The sequence below is a fragment of the Lissotriton vulgaris genome, chromosome 8 (assembly GCF_964263255.1).
Source record: "Lissotriton vulgaris chromosome 8, aLisVul1.2, whole genome shotgun sequence".
Classification (NCBI taxonomy): domain Eukaryota; kingdom Metazoa; phylum Chordata; class Amphibia; order Caudata; family Salamandridae; genus Lissotriton; species Lissotriton vulgaris.
Genome location: NC_141696.1, coordinates 487140564 through 487163564, shown reverse-complemented (window position 1 = coordinate 487163564; position 23001 = coordinate 487140564). Strand labels below are relative to the sequence as shown.

Here is a 23001-nt window from a genome sequence, read left to right as displayed (position 1 = left end):
AACGTTTCCTATATGAATGCCCTTTGACGCATAGCTGCTCACTACGTCTCTTGACTTTCAAGGCTGTCTCACTCATTACGATTCCTTCAGCTTATCGCATGTGTGAGTTTCAATATTGTCGGTGAATCTTCCCTGGTGTTCAGAACTCAAAGCCTTCTTGCCTAATGGTGGGACTCCTTTCCACGTTGAGCAATCTATCATCCTGCTTATGTTCTTTTTCCCATACTCACCCTTCAAAAGAGTAGAGTCTTCAACAGCTGGACCCCAAAAAGTCTTTAAGCTTTTATATTGATCGTACAAAGAACACCATGTGAATTGTGGGTTGTATGGGACAAAGAAAGGGAATACTATGCAGAAGAGGACTCTCCAGCCAAGAAGCAGCCACCGGAAGGTATGAGCCACCAGGCTGCGACCCCGGCATTATCACATTGAGTGCCGGTCCTTGACTAACCATAGGAATAACAAGTAACTTCCCTTCCATAACACACTCTCTGGGAATACATCTAATCACAGATTCCTCACTACCCTCTCGCCTTCTGTTCTATGATGTGGCCTCTTTTTAACAATTAAAAAATATTACAAGTTAGGAATCTACTCACTGATAGGAACAGTTGTTCACCGCTTTACAGAGTACATGCCAGCCGTATTGCTCCACCAGGGGGCGGATGGGAGCATTCAAAGACCAAACATTTCCCTATCCAGTCTGGCACCTGGTGAGGAATTTGCGGTTACTTAGAGTATTCACCAGAAAGAGAATTATCTAAGATAAGTTATTTGTTATTTAGTACCTGTGCCTTGCTTCGTTTTGATATGATAAACTGTTTTGATGTATACATTTTTGCAAATATAGTGGCATCTTGGTGTTGTTGAAAGTCTGATGAACAAATTATATTATCTAAGTACTCCTTGTTTATAGTTTAGTGGTGGTTCTATTTGTACATATTAGGTACTGAATGTGGTGCCTGTCCTTTAAACAGATTATTTTTATCACCCATTCCTTGCCTCCAATATATTTTCAGCCTGTTGATTTTTTTTTTTTTTTGGTCAAGGTCTTTTAACTTGATATTTGCTGCTATTTGTACAGCACAAGTTAAATTTAAACAATGTGGTGTGGTCAAAGGACGTCTTGTTTAGCTGATAACTTTTGTTCTGAACCATGGAGCAGTCCCTTTGGAGTCATAGCTATAATGTATAAGTCTTTCAAAAACTTGTTTCACTTGATGAGCTCTGTCAGCATGCACACTGAAAGACCTTGAAAGGGTTATTTGTAACCAGCACACGAAGTTTAGGATATGCACTCAATTGTCTTACTGATTCACATACTGATAATTATTAAATGTTGTCTGTGGATTTCTGAAGCTGTACATGCTAACTCGAATGGAAAGCTAGCTATCCCCCACGAAGGATTCACTTCAAGCAGATAGTTGTATTTGTGTTCGCTTTTGTTCCTGAGAATAAATGATTTACTCGATATGTACTAGAAGTAATTAATAATAATTAATATAGACTATAAATTAGAAATCAAGAACTTAATCAAGAATCCAATCACATCACCACATCTTTTTACACAATTAAAAGTGGTTAATGTTGACAAACTGTTACTATTACTGTTTGAACAAACTCTGCAAGTAGTTGTATTTGCTTCTGGCCTTGCTAATGTTTTCCACTGCAACACGTTTCAAGACTTGCGCTACTAACAAATAAGAGAAGATTTATTTTTCATGTGTCATCCACTGAATCGTTCTTGGTGATCTAGCTGCAATCAGAGCATTGATTATCAGTCGGCTTCAGAATAAATGTGTTTGTGCAGCAAGAATGCAAAAGGAGCCAGAATGAGTCCTACTTTGCCCAGCTTATTGGGGAGAGTGAGTTAGTCTGCTGAGTAAGAAACTGGGTGTATGCGATGGTAAATGGCAGATTTAATTTCCAATAAAACTGCCAGAATTGGCCAGATGACTCTTCCTGCATTCTTATGTTTTTTTTGTGGTCATATAGACTTAAAACTAGCTCATTCTAGTGTCCAAGAAATTATTAAAATTTGAAATTGCAACCAATTTATTGATCAAGCTGCATTTTTGTTTGGGGACCTTTCGATGGTGGTGGTGTAAATATTTCATGCATGCTGTCCTAATGCAGATAACTGGAGGAGCAGGGTTTGTGGGTTCTCATCTTACTGACCAACTTATGATGGACGGTCATGAAGTCACAGTGGTGGACAACTTCTTTACGGGCAGGAAAAGAAACGTGGAACATTGGATTGGCCATGAGAACTTTGAACTCATTAACCACGACGTCGTAGAGCCACTTTACATTGAAGGTCAGTTGTAAGACTGGATGCAAGTCTTTTTTTTTCTTAAAATTATGTAATCTTTAAATGCTTCCAATGTTAAACGAAGCGTTTTATCTTCTTAACTGCCAGTGGAGAACTTTTCAATTTCTTTTCCCATTCACCAAAGTGTAACAGAAGTGGTGACAAGTGTTTTTAAGTTTTTTAAATCTACATTCAAATTTCATTTACATTTCCAAGTGTTATGTTTTACCTCCACATATTCCCTTCGATGTATTAAAAAAAAATACATCAATTCCTCTGCCAGAAGAATACTGTCTTGTCAGGGAGGTGATCCTGTAGAGAGGTTGATTTACAGAATAACTACACATAATAAAGCTAGTATTTTTTCTGGTTGCAAGACAGGCGGTGAGGGGTGTTATTTATCTCATGTGGTTTGAAGCTGCCTAGTTTTGAAGCCATTTCCGTTGACTTTGCTGCACAGCAATTGTTTTGTAATCACAGTGCGCTACCACACCATGCATACTCTGCACTACACCACTCCATCTATTGCACTCCAGTCTCCACTCTTCTCCACTTCAGTCTACACCACTCCAATCTACCACACTCTATCTCACTCCAGTCCACCCCACTTCACTCCAATCTATCCCAATCTACCGCACTCCACTCTACCTCAATGTACCCCACTGCACTCTACTCGACTCCCTTCTACCCCACTCCACCCCAACCTACCCCACTCCCCCAATCCACCAACTTTTAGCCATGCTAAACACCAGCCACACTGGTATATAACCTGGCTAAAACCCATTGCCAAAGTCAATAGCAATTGCATAGGTGAGACCTATTGGCTTTGGTAATTCTCGTTAAATCTCAGTGATCAAGCATTGAGTAAAATTGACATGACCTTGCAATACCACTTTAGACCACTCAAAGTTTGAAGCGTCGTCAATTCATAACCAAATGTTCCTGTTTCGCCTCTTGGTGACCAAACAACAGCAGACTGATAAATTAGGTGTTTGTTTAACTAGAATACCCATGTATTGTTCTTTACCAACCTTGTACCATTGTTCTGTGATTGACTTGCTTTAAGTTAGATGTTAGTAAAAGTGTATTCTCTTTCTAAAACAACCCACTAATCTGTGGTCCATCAGCTTCTGAAGACATTTCCAGTCTAGTCAAAAATTGAGCTACTTGAAGTGTATTAGGTTTTAATAGTTGGATAGTTCTGTTCCCATTTCTTGATTTGCCTCCTTCTGATCCTTTCATGAAGGTTGCTCATTTAGTTACTTCGTGTTCTTGTCTGATTCATCAAGCATTTTCTCGATAAATTACCATGGTTTTGTTGAACAGATGTTTTTCAGTCTTCATATGTTGCAACGCATCTGATTCTATTATCAAACTGTTTTCCCCTAGTTATTCCAGTTTTTTTGCAATTCAGTAGTTTAAAGTTTGACTGCATTACATGTAAAGTTTGCATTGATGCACCATTAATTTTTTCTTTATTGTAATTGTTTATCCCCCACAGTGGATCAAATTTATCATTTAGCTTCTCCAGCATCCCCTCCTAATTACATGTATAATCCTATCAAGACATTGAAGACCAACACTATTGGCACTTTGAACATGTTGGGTGAGTTGGATTCTGGTGTGGAACATTTTTTCTGAAGCTTGTTTTGATAGTAATTATTTGTATATTGTGCAGAGGTGAACACCATGTTCTTGGAAAGATTGTAATGTTAATACATGTGACTGTATATTGTGTATTATTTATGTGTGCCATAATTTACTATTTACCTTTGTTCATGTATAGTGAAGGATATGTTTATTTATTTTAAAAGTTTTATATAGCGCGGGTATGATCGTAATTTAGGAACTTTGTGTGGGGGGAAAGGGATTGCTGAACAAGTGTGATGATGCCCTTGTCTTTGTCTTGCGATAACACTAAAAAGCACATTACTCTTTTTGGATCTGTATGTATTGTTCACGCCACTGTTTTTTTTTCCACATGAAAACGTTCTGAACAGAGGCTTTTAACCAGAACTAAAGCAAATGAGGTTACTCTTGTGTTAATTAAAATCTTATTAATTAGTCCATTTGATTTTTTATGAAGATGTGCTCTTGCATACAGGATTACAAAATGCAATCACGTTTAGTTCTACCATACTATGGTAACGGCAAGGGATTCGGCCCTTGCAATCTAATAACTGCATAGATGTCTTTTTTTATTCCTACAGTCAAGATATGTTTTGTTAGATCACTTTTATTTTCACTGACATGGAATAAATAGGCATTTATGGACTGAAAATACTTTGTTAAATGTAAGTTTACTCATAACAAATTACCTTTGTTCATAAAAGTGTAGCAATTCCTTTAAAACAACAATTAAAATGAAGTTATAGTTACACTTCCAAACCTAGAAACTTCTGAGCAAAGCGCCTCTTTTTGCTGTAGATATAGAAAGGGCAGCAGAAAGTACTGGACCGACAACTCCCAACCATGGAAGTAAAGACTAATGTGCTGAGTAAGGTACCCAAGCCTGGCGAAGCACCTATATAACCTCTATTCCAATTTAATGAGGTCCTCACAGATACTCTCTTTGGCACTTTGGGCAACACTATGTTCAGGACCTCCATTTATTAGGTATGTCACTTACCTCCAGCGCCAGGAGACCGAACCTTCCTTACACTGCATCCTATGCCAGAGAGCTTAGTGGGGCAGGCGCCCACCAGTAAGGTAAATCCCTAAGATTATAACGCCTTCCCTACCATTTCTCACCTCTTCCCCCACCCCCTATTGCGAGTCAAATCGAATAGAGACACTTTGCGAGCGTATTTTCAAGCTGCTTCTTTCACGCTCTTTGGATCACGGTGGCACAAGTTTCACAGTCAGTTCCAGATGACCTTTGAACATCCCTTACTCGGGCTGTCCAGGATGGCCACCATTCAGCGAAATTTGTAAAACTTTGTGACTTGCACATGACTAACTGCTTGGGTTAATCAATGGCTGGTATTATGGGGCTTCGGCGCCATGCCTGGATGAAGTCTGCTGGCTTCTCCGGTGTTGTCCAAACATCCTTAATGTACATGCCGGTTGATTGCTCTCAACTTTTTGAAGAAAAACTGTTTCTGCCCTAGAGCATTTCACAGAAATCGGGGCTATATCATGTCTTTACATCTGTCTGGCCCCTCAGACATATGCCCCAACAATTTCACCCTCCCTGTCGCTATGGTAAGGGTTTTCAGTATCACCAGTGCCAGACTCTTCTGCCAGATCACCAGGCCTTTGAGGCTTTTTGTGGCGAGACCGCGGCTCACAATGGCCATGTCCATGGGAATAAGGAACAGCGTGCCGCTCAGTTCCCGACCCCTCAAACATCCACTGCTGCGAAATCATTTTATTGTGCCCTTGCTGACACACAGCCATCCTGTCAGAGGCAGGATCAGATATTTCCTCCAAGGGTGGCAAGCTATTACTTCAGACTAGTAGGTCCTTCAAATGGTACATGGGGACTTCTCCATTCCATTTCTCTCTGCCCCCCTGCACCTTCCACTACCTTCAGGGTGGCTGACTGAGGATCACATGTGAGTCTTGCACCAAAAAGTAACAGCGCCTTTCAGCCAAAAGGGCCGTAGAGAGGGTCTCGGCCTTGCAAATAGGAATTGGGTGTTACACTAGTTACTTCCTTGTTCCAAAGGAGGACAGAGGCTCATCCTACTTTAGATCTTGGCTATCTCAACGTCTTCCTGCGTAAGGACAAATTAAAGATTTTCATGCTCTGCCCAGACTCAGGAGACTGAATAGTCACGTTGAACATGCAGGACATATATTTTCATGTCCTTGCCATGCAGACCCACAGGCGCAAACTCCTGATCATTGTGTGCCAGGAGCCTTTTCAGTTTGCAGTGCTCCTTTTTGTCCTCACCAGTGGTAGTTGAGTGTTTCTGAAAATGTTCACAGACCCATTACAGACCAAGTTGTCGGGTGTTTCGCTTTTTGTGCTGTCTTTAGCTCGGCGTGCAGTTGCTGTGGGCACTGTTAAATATTATTTGTCGTCCCTGTTGGCTTTTTTTGCGTATACTCGTTCAGCTGTCCTTGTTGTGTTTTCTTGAAGGTCTGATTCATATTTTCCCACCCAAGCCGCTGGTGATGTCGTAGTTGGTCCTTCATTTGCCTCTTGCTTTGCATATGTGTGCCCCACTTGAGTCGATGGACAGGTGCTTTTTGCATCTGTTGACTGTCAAGACCGCCTTACACACGACAATAATTTCTGCTTGTCTTGTGAGTTATTTGGAGCCCCTGTCCATTCACCCACCGTACACCACCTTTTACCAGACAAACTTGTATTGTGGACTAGGTTGGTATTCTTGCATTCGGTGCTGACGCCTTTTCATGTCTGACAATCAATCACCTTCAGATCTGAAAGGAGCCTTGAGTTTTTACATTGATTGTACTAAGGACCATTCCGTGATGATTATCTCTTTGTAAATACTTATAATGTAACGGAACTATATTTAGGATACCTACATTTTCTCCAACTTGTTTTGCCATTTTTAATTTTTGCAAACGCTGCAGACAGTATAAAATACATCTTTGCACTTATTACAGTATTATATGTCATTACATGCACTGTCTGACTCCTTCAAAGCGTTGTTGCATGCAATTCCATATTTCTTTAATACAGCTGGTGAATTTTCGCCCGTCCAAGAGACTTAGTTCTTAAGATGTTGTAACAGGACTTTGGCCCACTTGAAAGCTAGTTTGTCATTCCCCACAGAAATGCCATTCTTAGCTTATTGTGGGACATCTTGTCCTCCTACAAGATGTTCTTAAGATAATTATTTGTAGTGTGTGATTGACAGCATGTAAGCCTGCCAACTGCATCAGTATTTTACAATTAACACAAGTTATTAACTTTGACTGGCTGTGTTTTATCTGATTGCCAAAGTCACAATATTTACAGACTCCTTTTTAAGTATTGTAGCTGATATTGTACAAAGTATATTTTGTGTTTATGCAAATTACCAGTGTTCTCCTTCTTGTAGGATTAGCAAAGCGTGTTGGGGCCAGGCTTCTTCTAGCCTCCACGTCTGAGGTATATGGGGGTAAGTTATCTGCTTTGCTGAATGACTTTCCTTATTTTATTTGAACTCTGTTGTTCCTGCCTTCAGTCGCCATATTAATTTTGCATTTAGGTTTTTTTAACCTGTTTTCTTTTTCAAGAGGTTAGTGGTTGACCCCTAATGTTAGTATGATCGGATGATTAGTGGTCTCTTCTTTAGAGTTTCCTCTCATATTCTGCATCTCTCTTGCCTACTGTTTAACTCTGCTAACACTTGATTCACTTGAATTCCGGATTGAATTTCTTTATTTCCCAAAGCAATCTGAGACATTAGGTACACATTATAAAATCTCAATGGCATTCCCTCCTTGAGGAAAGAGTTCCTTTTTCTGATGGTAGAGTGTGGTATCCTCCGCTCTAGGGAGAACATTTACCCTCTTCCTCACCCCCTGTTAGGCTGACACTTGGTTGACACCACTGTGACATCATGTAGAATGTCACAGCGGTGAACGTTCCGAGCGGAGCGCCCTGTGATAGTCGATCCTACTGCGGTGAGCTGTGGCTGGGGTCTTCTTCCTGGCAACCTTTATCTTAATAAAAAAGACTCTTGCCTGCGCCAACCTGGTCTCCTGAGTCCTGATTAAGATCTGATTCCACACTGGCGACGAGGAAGGGACAGGAAGTGGAACAAAGACCCCAACACGCTGTATTTTTAAAAGTAATCACAGTCCTCACTCTGCGAGCAGAAGGAAACGTGAGAAAAATAAACTTCATCGCGGGTGAGAGTGCTTCAGTTGATTGTAGAGGCACACTCGTCATGGTTTGCTTAACCCCTTGTATGCTGGTGACGAACCCCAGCCGTCATGCACTACTGTGCTCGTGTGCTGATGACGGCTGGGGTTCGTCATGGCCCGTCCCTGTTCGTTTGTTTACCGCACAGCGGCGGAAACGGGCCAGCAGCGAAGGGGTTAAAGAAGAACAAGGGCAGGAATAACCAGGATTTACCTGCCTCTGGTGGAGTGATCGCCTTCACCGCGTATGGGACGAACCAATCGCAGAAAGATCGGAGTGGCATCAGTGACAGGAGCGGTGCGAGGAGAGTATTGTGACGGCGAGGAGCACTGAAGGTACGCTGTCGGGGCAGCGCGGAGTGGTACGGCAGAGGAAGAGAGAAACCCATCCAGAGTCTGGTGCTGAGGGAAACCTATGCAGACGGACGTGCGTAGTTAGGAACTATGGGGCTGTGAAGCGGAGCGGATTTCTGGGTACATGTTGATCAGTGGTGGTGTGTGAAGAATCCCCGGGCATTCTGCTAGCGCTGACTGGCAGTGCGAGCTGAGGAGGAGCGCCGTACAGAACGAAGCCGGGGCCGTCCTGTCAGAAGAGTGACGTCAGCGCAGCAGGGAGGGCGCCGAGGAGGCACGGGAAAGAAAATACCGACCACACCAACATAGGGATCCCAGAGACAGTTGGTGTCATTGTAGGGTGTGACCTTTGGTTCTTGGGTGATTGGAATACGGGCTGTATTGGGCCACAGCAAGTGAACCACGTAGAAGCCCTGTGGCTTCTGGGCAATATCGCAGCGTTAGGCTTTAGCTTGAGGCCAATTGAGACGGATTTGACGGCCTGGGTCTTCCCCACATGATCGTGTGAACTCTCCTGAAGAAAGGGTACAGGAGGAACACTCGGACAGAGCGTTATAGAGTCTCTGCCTTCTCAGGGTATATACTATAGTACTGCAGCGCCATCTACTGGGTACAAGATTTAAGCTTCGTTTGAATACACCTAATACTTGTTTCTGTCACCATCTCTTATCGTCACTGATGTCTCCTCTTTGTTTGGTATTCCTTCTAGGAAGGTGATAATGTTATGACATTAAAACTTGGTGTGTTTTTTTTCTTCCCATCCACTAGTAGTTATCCTATAGCCTTTACACCCCTCTCACCTGGAATTTAGCACAGCCATGCAGAATGTAACCCCTCCTCCATTCTTTTTGCCCACCCCGGGGAACCAATTCAAGTGGAACAAATGGAAGAAAGTGTTCCAAAACTATGCGGTGTTGTGTGGACCAAACTTAGGGCTTGAAAGGAAAGATTCCCTTTTAATGCATCATCTAGTCGCAGACGGACAATAGGCGTTGGAGCATCTTCCTGATTTTAATGCGAATGGTGCGAGGGGGTTGAATGAATTTGAATTTAGCCTGAACAAACTAGATATACATTACCTACTGAAGATAAGCACCATTATGGAGCATTATCATTTTGGGAAGAGAGGGCAAAAAGAAGGTGAGACAATAGAGGAGTTTGTCTCTGAACTGCGTAAACTAGCAGCTACCTGCAAGTTTGGGGGAGCCTGTGAAGAGAATCCGTGACCAGTTTGTCTTGACATGTAAGATTGAACGCATAAGAGAGGAGCTATGGCTAAAAGACGACCCGCCCCTGGGGGATGTGCTCATAGTAGCGAAACAAGTGGAACACATGATGCAATGTGTGAATGAAATAAAGCAAGATGTTGGGAGTAAAGTCAAGGTGAATGAAGTGTCAGTGGAAGGTGAGAATATACTCGCAGTCATGGAACAAAAAAAGGAGCAGAAGCAGGCAAGAGGGAGTTGGAGTTCCAAAGGAAACTGTTACCGGTGCGGCAAGCAAGGTCACATGGCGAGTGACAGGGATTGTCCTGCCCTGAAGTCATTATGCAATAAGTGTGGGAAGAGGGGACATTTCAGGCAATGCTGCATAATTATTAGCAATTACAAAAAACAGGGTAGGGAAACCTCCACTCGTGTTTGCAATGACATTGTGTTGCAAGTACAGGGAGAGTCAGTTTGCAGTCCCAAGGATGAAATAACTGTGGAAGGGACTGGGATGGAAGCAATGTTTGATTCATGTTCCAAGATCAGTCATATCTGCAGTAGAATTTGAGAGGGAGAGCAAAATTAGTCTCAAGAAAATGGATGTAAGACCAGGAGGGTACGGGGCAGCCGATAGGCATGAAAGGGTACTTTTAGGGTACAGTTGGCTACAAAGACTGGGTAACGCCTACCAAGATCTACGTGTCTAGCAAGGGTGATAACATTCTGGGGTGGCAAGCACAAAAGGAACTAGGCATATATCTTAATCCCAACAAGGATACCCAGATACTAATACAGGAAGTGGGAAGAGCAAGAGTGGGAATAGAGGAAGAGTTCAAAGAGGTCTTTGCGGAGGACCTGGGTTGCCTCAAATTATTCCCAAGGAATAAAGCTCAAGGAGAATGCCAAGCCCATTGCAGCCAAGGTCCGAAACCTCCCCATTGCCATACAGGAAGCGGTGAAGGAAGAGTTGGAGAAACTATGTAGATTAAAGGTGATAGAACCAATTGAAGCCACAGAGTGGCTGGCACCAATAGTTGCAGCCAAGAAGACGGATGGGTCTGTTCGGCGATGCATTGTTCTTAGGGCGCTGAACAAAGAAGTTATCGTGGACAAGTTCCCACTTCCAAACATCTCACAAATGATGTGCACGCTGGAGGGAGCAGAGATATTTATCACACTAGTCCTGGCCTCTGCCTATCACCAGGTTAGACTCCACCCTGACTATCAAGAACTCACGGCATTCATCACGGTCATGGTGGTGCTTTCAAATTTAAGCTTATGCGGTTCGGGCTGGTCTCTGCCGCGGCAGTGTTCCAAAGGATAATGAGTAACTTGCTCAAAGGCATTCCTGGGGTCATGTGCTAACAGGATGACATGCTGATTTTCGCGGTGAATAAGAATCAACATGGATTCAGGTTGAGAAAAGTACTGGAGAGATTCAAAGAACAGGGACTAACAGTAAAGAAAGAGAAATGCAAGATTTCGAAGAAATAGAATTCCTGGGTCATAAAGTAAAGGCAGAGGGAATCCGTCCGAAGACAGAGCTAGAAAACACTATCATCAACCGCTCTCCACCTAAGAACAAAGATAGTTAACCCATTGTATCCATCTCGGATGTAGAGCTTTTGAATTAGGAATGCTTGCTCTTGTCACTGCCTCTAAGGTAGGTACAGGTGTAACGCTCATTATGCGTTTACCCTGTGCGAGAGCTCTCTCTTTTGCTACAGCAGTTTGAACCGCTGTCAGAATTTTCTCTGTAGAATTGAACTTCATTTCTGTTTGTGTGTAAAAGTGTGATTTGTAAGCTATTGGTACAGTTTCTCCTTCATTAAAGGTTAGGTACGTAAATCCGCATCTTCCTGGGATGACTCGGATTACAAGATTAAGCACGTTTTCGCGTGTGTCTAGTTTAGTTTTTACTAACATGTCTGTTTGTACTGAACACAACATTTCTGTGTGTGTTTGAGTCCAATGTGATGGTTTAAAATCAGGTTTGATTAATTTGTAGAGAGGTTTAACCCTCTCTGCATAATTCAGAACGTAAGTTCTTCCAAAATTCAGGAAACCTAGAAATGCCTGGTTTTTTTAGCATTTTTGGGGGTTGGAGCAGCGCACATTTCTCTAGAAAGTTTGCTGCTAGGCTTTTGCCTTCACTTGACAACTCATATCCCAAGAATATGACATTGAGGTGGGCAATTCTTGATTTTTTAAATTGAATTTATACCCCTCAGAAGCGAACCCAAGTATTATGGTGTTCACTCTTTTCAAGTGCTTGTCCAAGTCGTCATCCGTAAGATAGATGTCAGCGACATAAGATAATGCCTCCTCATCGTACGTTTGGAGTAACTCTGTTACTCTTGCTGAAAATAACCCTGGGCTATTCTTGAATCCTTGGGGGAGACGACAAAATTGTCGTTCTGTCCCCAAAATTGAGAAAGCGGTCAAATGCCTGCTTTCTGGTGCAATATTTTGACAGACAAATCCATTTGAAATATCTAATGTCGTTTTATATTTTTTGGGCACAATGTTATTCATCAGTGCTGCACTGTGTGAGTTTTGTACTGCAAATGTTTTGCAACAAGAGTTTTGGTGTCTGTAATCCAATACTAGACGATATGAATTGTCTGGTTTGGATACAGGAAACAAAGGATTGTTCATAGATGAGGTGCATGTTACGATCACCCCTTGGTATTCAAGTTGATTTAAAATCTCCCTGACCTGTTTTTTAGCTTCTTGCTTAACCGGGTACTGCCTTTGTTTAGTGGGTTGGTTTTTTTACCTGGATTTTATGGTGAGGAGAATCCTCATCCCATCCTGAATGATTTTTATATAATGCTGGAGCTTGGGCTACTGCCCATTTTCTGGCATATGTATATTTTTTATGAATTGGAATGTGATTAGAGAAGGCTTGCATAATTATCTCTTCGCCATGTAGGCACTCCCTGACAAATTCAGGTGGCCAGTCTTGTTCAGCTAGAAGAATGTCATAGCCCTTGGAGAGCTTCTCCCATAAGAGTGCTCTTATTTTTCTAGTTATGTCCCCCTCCATCCCGAGTGTTACTTCATATAACTTATGGGGTATACTAACCCTGGTGTCTGCAGTTTCAACCTGAATGCATTCATTCAAGTCCACTGCACCAGATGATCCTTCAGATGATCCTTCAGGATCTTCTGAACTATGGTTACTTCTGCTGCGCTGTCTATCATTGTCTGAGCCCACTCCCTGTTCTTGAGTTGCGTTCTCAAGATCCTCAGCATGTCTAACTTTTATGCTCGCTACCTTCTTTTTGGAAAACTGAGCTTTTTTACTTTGATGAACGGGTTCCTTGTCTTTGGACTTGACGCGTTATTTCTTGTGTTCTGACCGTCCTCTTCTTTCCGATTTCTGCGAGGAAGTATGAAAAGATCGAGAGGGACGTGTATCATTATCTTGATATCTGTCAGGTTTTTTTAAATTATCCCTATTCCTGAGATTATATCTCTTTTCAGAGGGCTCCCTTTGGGGAAACTTGTCTCTCTGTTGGGGAGACCTTCCTCTGGGTTGAGAATATTTTTCTCTAGGAAGAGTTTGTTTATTACTCTACCACTTCTTTTTTGGAGTAGTGAGATTATTCTTAATAAATGTTTTTTCAGGATTTTCTGTCAGTTGGGGCTTCAATGGTTTTCCACCCATCTCTACCTAATTCTTCATATGATGTTTCAATAATTGGTTTTTGTGTTTATGTAATTATTCATTACTTCAATTCATAGTGAAGTAGTGTGGCTCACTGGTTAGAGGCGGCAGACCCGAGAGCAGAGGACGGCCCGGGACCAGGGTTCGAATCCCGGCGCGGCAGGTTACTGGACCAGGGTCAGCGGACTCGATAATTCTCTTGCCTCGGTGCCCACTCTGATCAGCGATCACACTCGGCAACTCTGGGCATTAGCTTGCCTCATCTTCACTAACGGCCCCACCAGACCGCCGGGGATGCCTGGTCTCACCCTGGAGATACCCATTAAGGGACCATCTCTCAGGGAAGCCAGGAAGGGTTTCGCAGCGGTCGAAGCGCCTTGGGACCCTCCGGGTAAGTAGTGCGCTATATAAATGCCTAAACATTACATTCATACATACATTTACATTACATACGCAAAGCTACACATAATATAGGTGCCCGTCACTTGATTGCCCTTTTTTATCTTTATTTTTTCGTCAAGTATCAGATATTGCATTACTTGTAAATTGCCTGTGATTGAGTATGTCAACTAGAAGTATGAGGAGTGCTGTTAAAAAGCAGATACAAACTGCAGGCCAGGTTACAGGTCCCATTGATAAATTTATAGCCAAGGCCAACGACGCAATCACTCAGGGTATTACTCTGTTAGTGCGTCGAGTCTCACAGGACCTTGCGGTCGCTAGACGCTCTTCATTGGGCCTGTTAGCGGCAGCAACAACTCCACATCGTCTCCTAGAACCTGCTCCATTGTTGACTGTAGCAGCAGAAGTCCACAGGGTTCCAGGTATTGTGGACCTGTTGGCTTCCCTAAACCTCACCGATTCTAACTTGGCACTAGAAAAGTCACCTGTAATGTTCACCTCCCAACTTAGCACTGTCCCGAGCCCATCTGTAAGTAGGGGGCTGAAAGAGGGTGCAATTCCTAAGACTAGGAAAAAGGGTAGTAACAAAGGGAACAATCGCCGTAAAACCACCTCCTCCCTGTCTTGCCTTAATCCTGAATTCCTGCATATATTACCCCCAACTGCGCAGCCTGCAGGCTTGGGGCTATTGCTACAGGAGGGAGCTACTGACCCTTCTGACCCACCTGCACAAATTGTAATCCCGACGCCCATGGACAACACGAATCAAAGTGTGAGCAGTTGTGATATTAGCATAGATGGGGAGTGTAAATCATGTAGTAACAATGACCTCCTCTTGGTAAAAATCTGGGATTTATTTAGAACTCACCTAAAACCGTTAGAGCAGTCCCTCCAGAGGGTGGAAAAGCAGCTGGCGGAATTGACCCTAGCCTCAGCAAAAAGAGATGCTAGGGCCATACAAAATGCGCCTCCCAAAACGAATTCTAAAGCACCAAAGGAGGGTTTGCCTCCTCCACCCAAAAAACCTGGCGTGACCGGAGCAGTACAACAGAAGAATCTGCCAATACAAACTGCTCCGGCTCCGCCTCCTCCCAAAGTCCCCGCACAAACTGTCCTGGCCCCACCACGCCCCAAGGCCCCCGTACCTCTCCAAATCCCCACTCCTGTAACAACTAAGGCACCTGTAGCTCCCAAATCCACCTTTAGAAATGGAAATAGGGGAGGGTTACCTGTCCATCCCCCCCCTGAATCCACTCCATATGTGGTAATCATGACTGGTGTCCCTGAGCTAACGGAAGATGCCCACGAAACTCCCCGGTCGCTAAAAAACAAAGTGATTCATTGGCTCTCCACGAACAGACCCCTCCCACCATTCGTGGACAGCAGAGTCACGTCAGTAAGAAGGGTAGCATGGTTGGGCGCTGTGCCCAAAAACATTCAGGGCGACTGCATTATTGTTAACTTCGTGGATCCCAACACGGTGGAGCACATTTGCTCGTGGGGTGACCATGCAACCATGGATGGGATAGGGACAAACAGGTTGTCTTATTTTTACCCCCCAGCACCCCGATATAATACAGGCTCAGCCTGGGGATGGACCCAAGTGGGGAATTGGGATAGACGCGGGGATCGGGGGGGGGGGGTGGCCAGGGAATGGGAACAGGAATTTGCTCCCTGCTCAACCACTGGGATGGTGTGGCCCACCACTTGCCAACAGGTACGAATGTCTAGACTGGGTGGACTGACCATCAGTATCCGTATACACACCTATCACATCACGTGTTCCCTTCCCTGTAGATACCTCCCTCTGTATGGTGATGTATCGCGACACTTGCCTAGTTCTCAGATAGTAGAAGGGGAGGACTTAGAGCCTCCAGGGAAGGTAGCTAACGATCACGCAAGGGGGGGGGGGGGGGGGGGGGGAGTGGTAGATCCCAAGCCTATTGAACATGCACTGTCCCTGCACCTTGATCGAGGCCGCACACGTGTGAAGGACCGAGCCAAAAAGGCTAACATGCGGGTAAAGGTGGGGACGGGGCCTCTAAGGGAGGGTGTGCCCAATAATAATAACACTGTGTCAGTGGGGGTAATGGCGATTAATCCGCTTACCAACCCCGCACCCCTCAAACTAACACATCTGAGGCTAATCTGGTGGAATGTGGCCGGCCTAGCTAATAAGATGGACACACATGACTGGGTTACTTATATCGAGACTGGGGATGTGTGTATGTTCCAGGAGACCTGGGCAAGGGAAGAATATATTCAGCAGGGCTACCAGTCATTTTCTATCCCGGCCAGGTGGGAGGGTAAGGGCCGCCCTTCAGGTGGACTTACAACTTGGGTGGCATCCCACCTTGGGTGCCAGGCTTCACGCCTACCTGTGCCATCGGAGGACATTTTAGTGGTCCTACTGGCTTTGCCAAATCTAGCGAAACTTGCCTTGATAAACATCTATTCTAGGCCAGTGGGAGTTTTGCGAGAATCTTCCACTATAGATGAGCTTTCAGCTTATTTATGCGAAATCCCAAGGGGCACCCCCTACGTAGTTGGGGGGGATCTAAATTCTCATTTTGAGCCACTGGCTGGTCTTCTAGAGGGATTTCCCATGGAAGAAGAGTTCAGGTGGTCAGTACCTTCTGTAGCAGCACCTCCCCCGAAGGCATGGACACCTCTAGCACTTCAGATTACTGCCCTAACCTTAAAGCATGGAATCAGAGCTTGCAATGGGCGTATTAAGTCTGATATACCAAGCAAACCCACGTACAACAGAGTGGGAAGAGAGTCCCGCTTGGATTACGCCCTTGCACAGCTAGCGAACTGGTCATCCATTCTGGACTTCAGGGTTACCGAAAGACTAGATAGTGACCACAATGCCCTAGAATTAGATCTTATCCACCCTGGTATGGAAGCCCCTATCACAACTAAGGAGGAGAACAAACCTGAACTTCTACTGGGTAATAACAGGAGAAGAATCAGGTGGGAAAAATTAGTCACGAGTCAAGTGAAACTCCCGAGGCTCTACGCAGGATTAATTCCAATTTTGGAAAAAGTGGGAGATTTAGCTAATGATGTGGGCAACAAAGACTCCCATAATAAATTATATCAGGCCCACGAGAACCTTATAAAGGGAGCAGCATGTGAGCTCTTTAGTAAGGTACAGAATCCTAGGAGGGGGCAACAACACAAAACTTCATGGTACAATGCGGCCTGCAGGAAGGCAAAGGGAGAACTCCTCAGTAGCATCAAGGAGGGAATAGGCGGAGAGAAGCGACGTGAAAGTAGACGGGCATATAAAAAATTAGTTGCTCATGCTAAAACTGAATGGGAGGAGGGCCAATGGGAGGAGCTTACTAGCTCCCTCGCAACAAGAGACTACCGAATGTTTTGGCGAGTAGTAAATGGGGAATCGGGGAGCCTCCACTCGGCAATAGAGCCAAATATTGCAGCAGGGGTGTGGCAGGCACACTTCCAGTCACTTTATAGTTCAGAGCTGGGAGAAACCATGATTGCAATCGGTAATGCACTGGCTGAGTATGGCGGGGACTCGATCACAGTGGGGGAGGTTAAGGCAGCAATTGCAGGTCTGGCATCGGGAAAGGCGCCAGGATTGGACGGTCTCCCCGGGGACCTGTTCAAGCAGGAGCCCGATGTTTGGGCCCCCTACCTTGCTACTGTATTTAATGCAGTCCTGCATGGCATGGAAATCCCGAGTACTTGGCTGGGGGCAGAGGTGGTTCCTATATTTAAGAAGGGCTCGTCTCTGCTCCCAGCCAACTACAGACCAATCAGTCTAATTGACGTGCCCCAGAAGCTTTTTGGTAGGTTACTGTTGAATCGCCTCCAGGACTGGGCGGAGGAAACCGACGCCCTCAGTCCATACCAGGCAGGCTTCAGGAAGGGAGTCTCCACAGTGGACCAGGTTTTTCGTTTGAACATTATCTACTGGAGGACGGCGATACTCGAGGGCGGCAGCTTGTACACCATATTTGTGGACTTGCGGGCCGCCTTCGACCTGGTGCCTAGAGGGAAACTCTGGAGTGTTCTGGCCGAGATGGGGGTCCCCCCGGACATTCTGGTAATCTTACAGAGACTGCATCAAAACAACTATGCCCGGGTTAGGTGCGGGAAGCTTGGAGAATTAACGGACAGATTCCCCGTTGACAGAGGGGTTAGGCAGGGTTGTGTATTGGCACCGACCCTGTTCTGCCTCTTTGTCAACGGGGTAATCGCCCATCTCAATGGCATTGAATACACTGATGCTCCCAAACTGAACGGCAGCAGGGTACCTGCAATTATGTTTGCAGATGATACCCTGCTGCTGTCCAAAACCCCCATGGGGATACAGAGGATCCTTGATTCTTTTGTGGTTTTCTGTACGGAAAGGGGGCTAGAGATCAATGTTATAAAAACTAAGTTCATGGTCCTGAACCCAACCCAAAGATCACGCCCGAACCCCTTGCTGGGATCATCACGCTTAGAGAGAGTCTCCACCTTTGAATATCTGGGTGTAACGTTGAATGAAACCATGTCCTGGGGAACACACCAGACTAGGGCTAACCTCAAATTAGTGCAGTCCACGGGTGGCATCGCACGGATGATGAAAACTTCCACATATCGACCACTGGGGCCGGTTATCCAGATCTACAAGGCACAGGCTAGGGGTGCCATCACATATGGGGCAGAATTGTGGGGCCATACACCTGCCCACAATTTGTCTATAACTGAGAACAAATTCTTAAGACAGATAGCTGCACTCCCGTCTAGCACACCGCTCCTCCCTTTGAGGATGGACTTGGGTCTGAGACCCATAGCAGACGAATTGGGCCTCAGACCCATAGCCTTCTGGCGAAGGTTATGGAGCAGTGAGGAACTTTTTTTCCTACAGGGCAGAACTGAGGGAGTTTCTAACCCACCCCAAAGCCTTACAGATTCCGTGGATAAAATATATAAAAAAAGTCCTGTGTGAGAATGGGGTTTCCAGATCTATGGTCCGATCCAGCTAATGCGTCACTTAGGATCCCACGAAGAGTCTTGTCCAAGGTTTACTATGAGCAGAAACTGGCTATGGTTTTAGACTCCCAGCGTGAGGGGTCATTAACATCTGTATTTATACAAAGCAAGGACTCCTACAGGCTGGAGAGGGTCCTGGACGGGATGACTCCTGTGCTGACCAGGAAGCTATTTCTCCAATGGAGATATGGCACACTGCCTCTGCGGTCATATACCAGCTCCTGGTCAACACCGCCCTCTACCAAGCAATGCCCGGCATGTACCTGTGATAAGGAAAGCGACCTACATGTGGTCTTGTTTTGTCAAACTTACAAGGCCGCTAGGAAATATTGGCTTTTACCCCTTATCAGAAATTTTGGTTGTAGGGAATACCTCCCGATGTATAGAATTTTAAAAACTGATGTCTCGGGACCAACGGTCTTTGCACTAGCCAAATTCCTTACAAATGTCTGGCATACTCGCACCCGTATTTCAAAGTCGCAGTTGACCACTTAATTATATGTGTTTTATTCCATATCTTTGATGGTTTTACATTGTATTACATGTGTTCTACTGCATATCTTTGATGGTCAATTCGGCCGAAATAAAGATTGAAAATTATAAATTGTTTCAATAATTCTGGCAAGCTCATAAGGTTGGTCTGCTATATCTGTTTCTTTTAACTTCTGATAGCAGGTCGGACTGTCAATTGTAAATTTAACTAATTGCCTAATTGCCTATATGCTTTTATTAATTGTTTTAGCTGAGCTAAAAGTTCTCTGTCTGACATTTCTTCAATGTCAGGATGTGGTGTATAGCTGACTAGAACCGGCCATGTAGCTCCTGGTCTACCTAGTGGACCGAGCCTGGTAATGTGATTTTGTTGTTTTAGGGCGCCTTTAAACCAGAGCTGGTGCTCTTGGTAAGTTAGTGGAATTTCAAGGTCCTCGAAAGGAACGTATTCCGCTGGCGGTTCCTCTATTTTGTAGTAGTGGAACTCCTGTGTTACTGGATTTGCTTGTGGAAAAGTAATCCATGAATAGAATGCCTCTGTCTGCCGATATTCATGTGCCTCTAACACAAATATAACTTTACCACCTCTCGATGATACCTCATTTTCCATAAGTTTTATAGTTATGGTTTTCGTTATATTTGCCGGGATGAATATAGCATCCGGGTCATTTTGTTGGATAGCTGTGTTATCTAAGACTGCTTGAGCTGCTATTCTAGCTCTCTCCCTTTCGTCGTCACTCTCCGACATTTTTATTTATTAAAAGTTCTGCAGAACAATTTTCAAGGAAACAAAGATTAGGTGCACAATATTTTGGAACACTGAATCCTTCAACTTTGACTAAACCAAAAACTAATACATAGGATTCTCGTCCTACTAAGTTTTGGCGGATATTATGCCCTTTCACCCACTCCAGATGTCTATTGGAGTTTTTACGGGAAAGAGGGGCCTGAGTGAAAAGCACGACTGAGTTACTCTACTATCTAGCGTTAAATTATCGCCTCACCAAACGTTGGGCGCCATGTAGTGTAGTTCCTATATTCCCAATAGGCTCTGCGCATTGGAATAATATATCCTGTAGCTTAGACGTATGACTGAGGTCTACTAGGTCTCTACCAGTTATATTAGACTTAATTGTGAGTGCCAGCTGGCTCAGAGGTCACTAGAAACTTTCTCGAATAAACAAGAGGGGATTAGTTTCTGACAACCGCATAAAACATGACAACTTTGTTTCACAAGAATAAGAAATCAAATCTCTAGAGTCGCGGAAACAATAGATAACTATTTCACTCAGTCAATCGTGCAAGCTTAGTTTCACCAGAGGTGCAAGAGAAATAGAGAGACGGGCGTTTTTAATAAAAAAGGTATTTTATTGAACAGTCTTCTTTCTCAAGCATTGAAAATGAACTGCTACAATAGTAGAGCTTACTATGAAGTACAATGCATATAATACGAACAGAATTACAACGTAGTACTGTAAAAGCATGATATGGTTTCTAAGCCATAAAGTGCATAAAATGTATAAAATACATAAAATACATACAATACATACAGTGATAAAAGGATGACTAAAATACTCAACTGGTGCTTCTAGAATACGCCTACCCCGATGTACCTAACCTAAGTCTGGTAAGAGGGAAGGAGTATAAGAGGAGGAGTTCAAGTTTAGGAGTTCTCTGCCAGGAATCTGATTCCGATAATTCTCTAAGAGGTCTAATCAGCTCCGTACCTTTGTTCTAGAATGAAGGGGGTCTTGTATCTCGTTCTCGGGACTCGATTTCCCAGATACCCGCAAGGGTAGCCTGGAAACACTGGAGCTGGATGTCTTGGCAGGAGAAATGACAGAGTCTCGCAGTACCTCTGCTGGAGGGTCGGCTTCCTTCGGCACTTGCGGCTGCAGGGCGTCGGGCAAGTAGATAGTCGATCTGCTCCAAACCACTGTGTGTTTGTTTAGGCAAATCAAGGCATATTTATACTTTGAAGGTGCCGAGTTTGACGCATGTTTGGACTTAATAACGTCATTCAAAGGCTCATTTCTTGGAAAACGCTGGGAGTTCTAGGAGAACTTAATATTCAAGCAGGGGGAAGTCCCGAGCTGCTGTAGGCGGTTTTTTTTCCAAAAAACGTTGTTAATTCTTGGAGCTTAGTGGAAGTATCCATGCCGTATTTGGGCTGTATGGTTTAGGCCAAATATGATCATGATTTCTATGCCTATATAAGGACATGAATCGGGAAATTTATACTAGGGTCCGAGATTCATTTACAACAGAAGATGTGGGGAGGGCAGGGGTCTGAGGGTGCTCCAGAGTGGTTGGTCTAAATGGTATTTAAGGTGTCTTCTGTCGTGAGCAGGGTGTGTTGGGTGGCATCGCTGGGGGGGAGCTGGAGTGGTGCAGAGGTCTTCGTTATCGTAGAGCGTCTTAATCTTGAGGTGAAAAAAGGTGCTGAGTCTGTTGTAGAGGTCATGGGAGGGTGGGATTTCTGTTTCGCTGCTGAGGGAAATTCCTTGATGGAGAAAAATTATTTGGAGTTGTGGGCGTTGGTGAGGATTCTGCCTTGGAGGAAGTTTTTCTTTGTGGATTTTAAGAGTTGGTGGTGTGCGGTGGTGACTGTTCTGTAAGCAGTGCGTGTTTTGGGGTTTTTGCTGTTCCTCCATGTCTTTTCGAGTTGTCAGGTTGGCTTGGATTCTTGGAGTTCAGAGGGAAACCAGCTTGCTTTCTTGCTGTGTCATCCTGTAGCTTTCTTGAGTGGGGCTAGTGTGTTGGCGCTGTTTGTGATCCAGCGGTGAAGGTTTCGCGCCACAATGTTAGCGTGTGGCATTGTTGGAGGTGGAGTGCAAGTGAGAGCAGAGGTGAGCTGTACTTCTGTGACTTTGTTCCCGCTTCTACCGGGGAGGTGGTTGGCGTGCTTCTGTATGGTGGGTTTTCTGAAGGAGAAGTAGATGTAGTGGTGGTCAGTCCAGAGGAGTTCCTTGGTGTGGCTGTAGGAAACGCCGTTTCCTTCTGCGAAGACTGGGTCGAGTGTGTCCCACTGTGTGCTTGGGGGCAGTGACAAGTTGCTTCAGCCCTATGTTGGCGAGGTTCGCTAAGAGGACGATGGTGTTTGAGTTGTAGTGGTTGTCCAGGTGGAAGTTTACGTCTCAGAGTAGGATGTAGTCTGTGGAAGCGAGGGCGTGAGGTACGATGAGGTCCGCGATATGGTGTCAGTGAAAGGAGTTTGGTGGCCGGTCGGCCTGTACATGAGGGTTCCATGGAGAGTAGTTTTAAAGTTGGTCTGGAACTGGAAGTGGAGATGCTCCATGAGGGTCGTAGTGTTGTTCGGGCCGGTGGTTGTCATGCGGAGAGAGCTTTTTTGGACAATGGTGATGTTTCCTCTTGGGTCAATGAAATGGCAATGCTACAATTACCCACACAACTTTTGAAGTTTATCTGATCATGAGCAGAGTGATTTGAGCATTGGAACAGTTGCTGGCAGACTGTCGCACCGTGTCTTCATTCTTAAAAATGATAACCAGATTGTCATTTGCATACATGAAGAATAGTGCATTGTATGCGTACAGTAGGGCAGCCAGTGACTTCATGCATTTATTGCAAATAATTGGTGAAAGGGTGGATCTTAGGAGAATTGCCTAGTTGAATGAATGTAGTGCAGATTTCTGAGTGTGAGAGATCTATAGTCTAAACGTGACTATGTTGAAAGACTTAATCAGTGCTAAAGTGGTGTGAAC

The 23001-nt window shown here is 44.5% G+C and overlaps 1 protein-coding gene across 1 annotated transcript in view; it reads left to right on the top strand.

Moving 5' to 3' along the window:
* The window catches only part of UXS1 (UDP-glucuronate decarboxylase 1), a 226566-nt gene that overhangs the window by 107590 nt on the left and 95975 nt on the right, over positions 1-23001 (top strand). The window contains exons 6-8 of the mRNA XM_086934303.1: positions 2137-2317; positions 3813-3917; positions 7330-7389. Coding sequence (XP_086790429.1) covers positions 2137-2317; positions 3813-3917; positions 7330-7389 — 346 coding nt within the window. The remainder of the gene's footprint in view (positions 1-2136; positions 2318-3812; positions 3918-7329; positions 7390-23001) is intronic.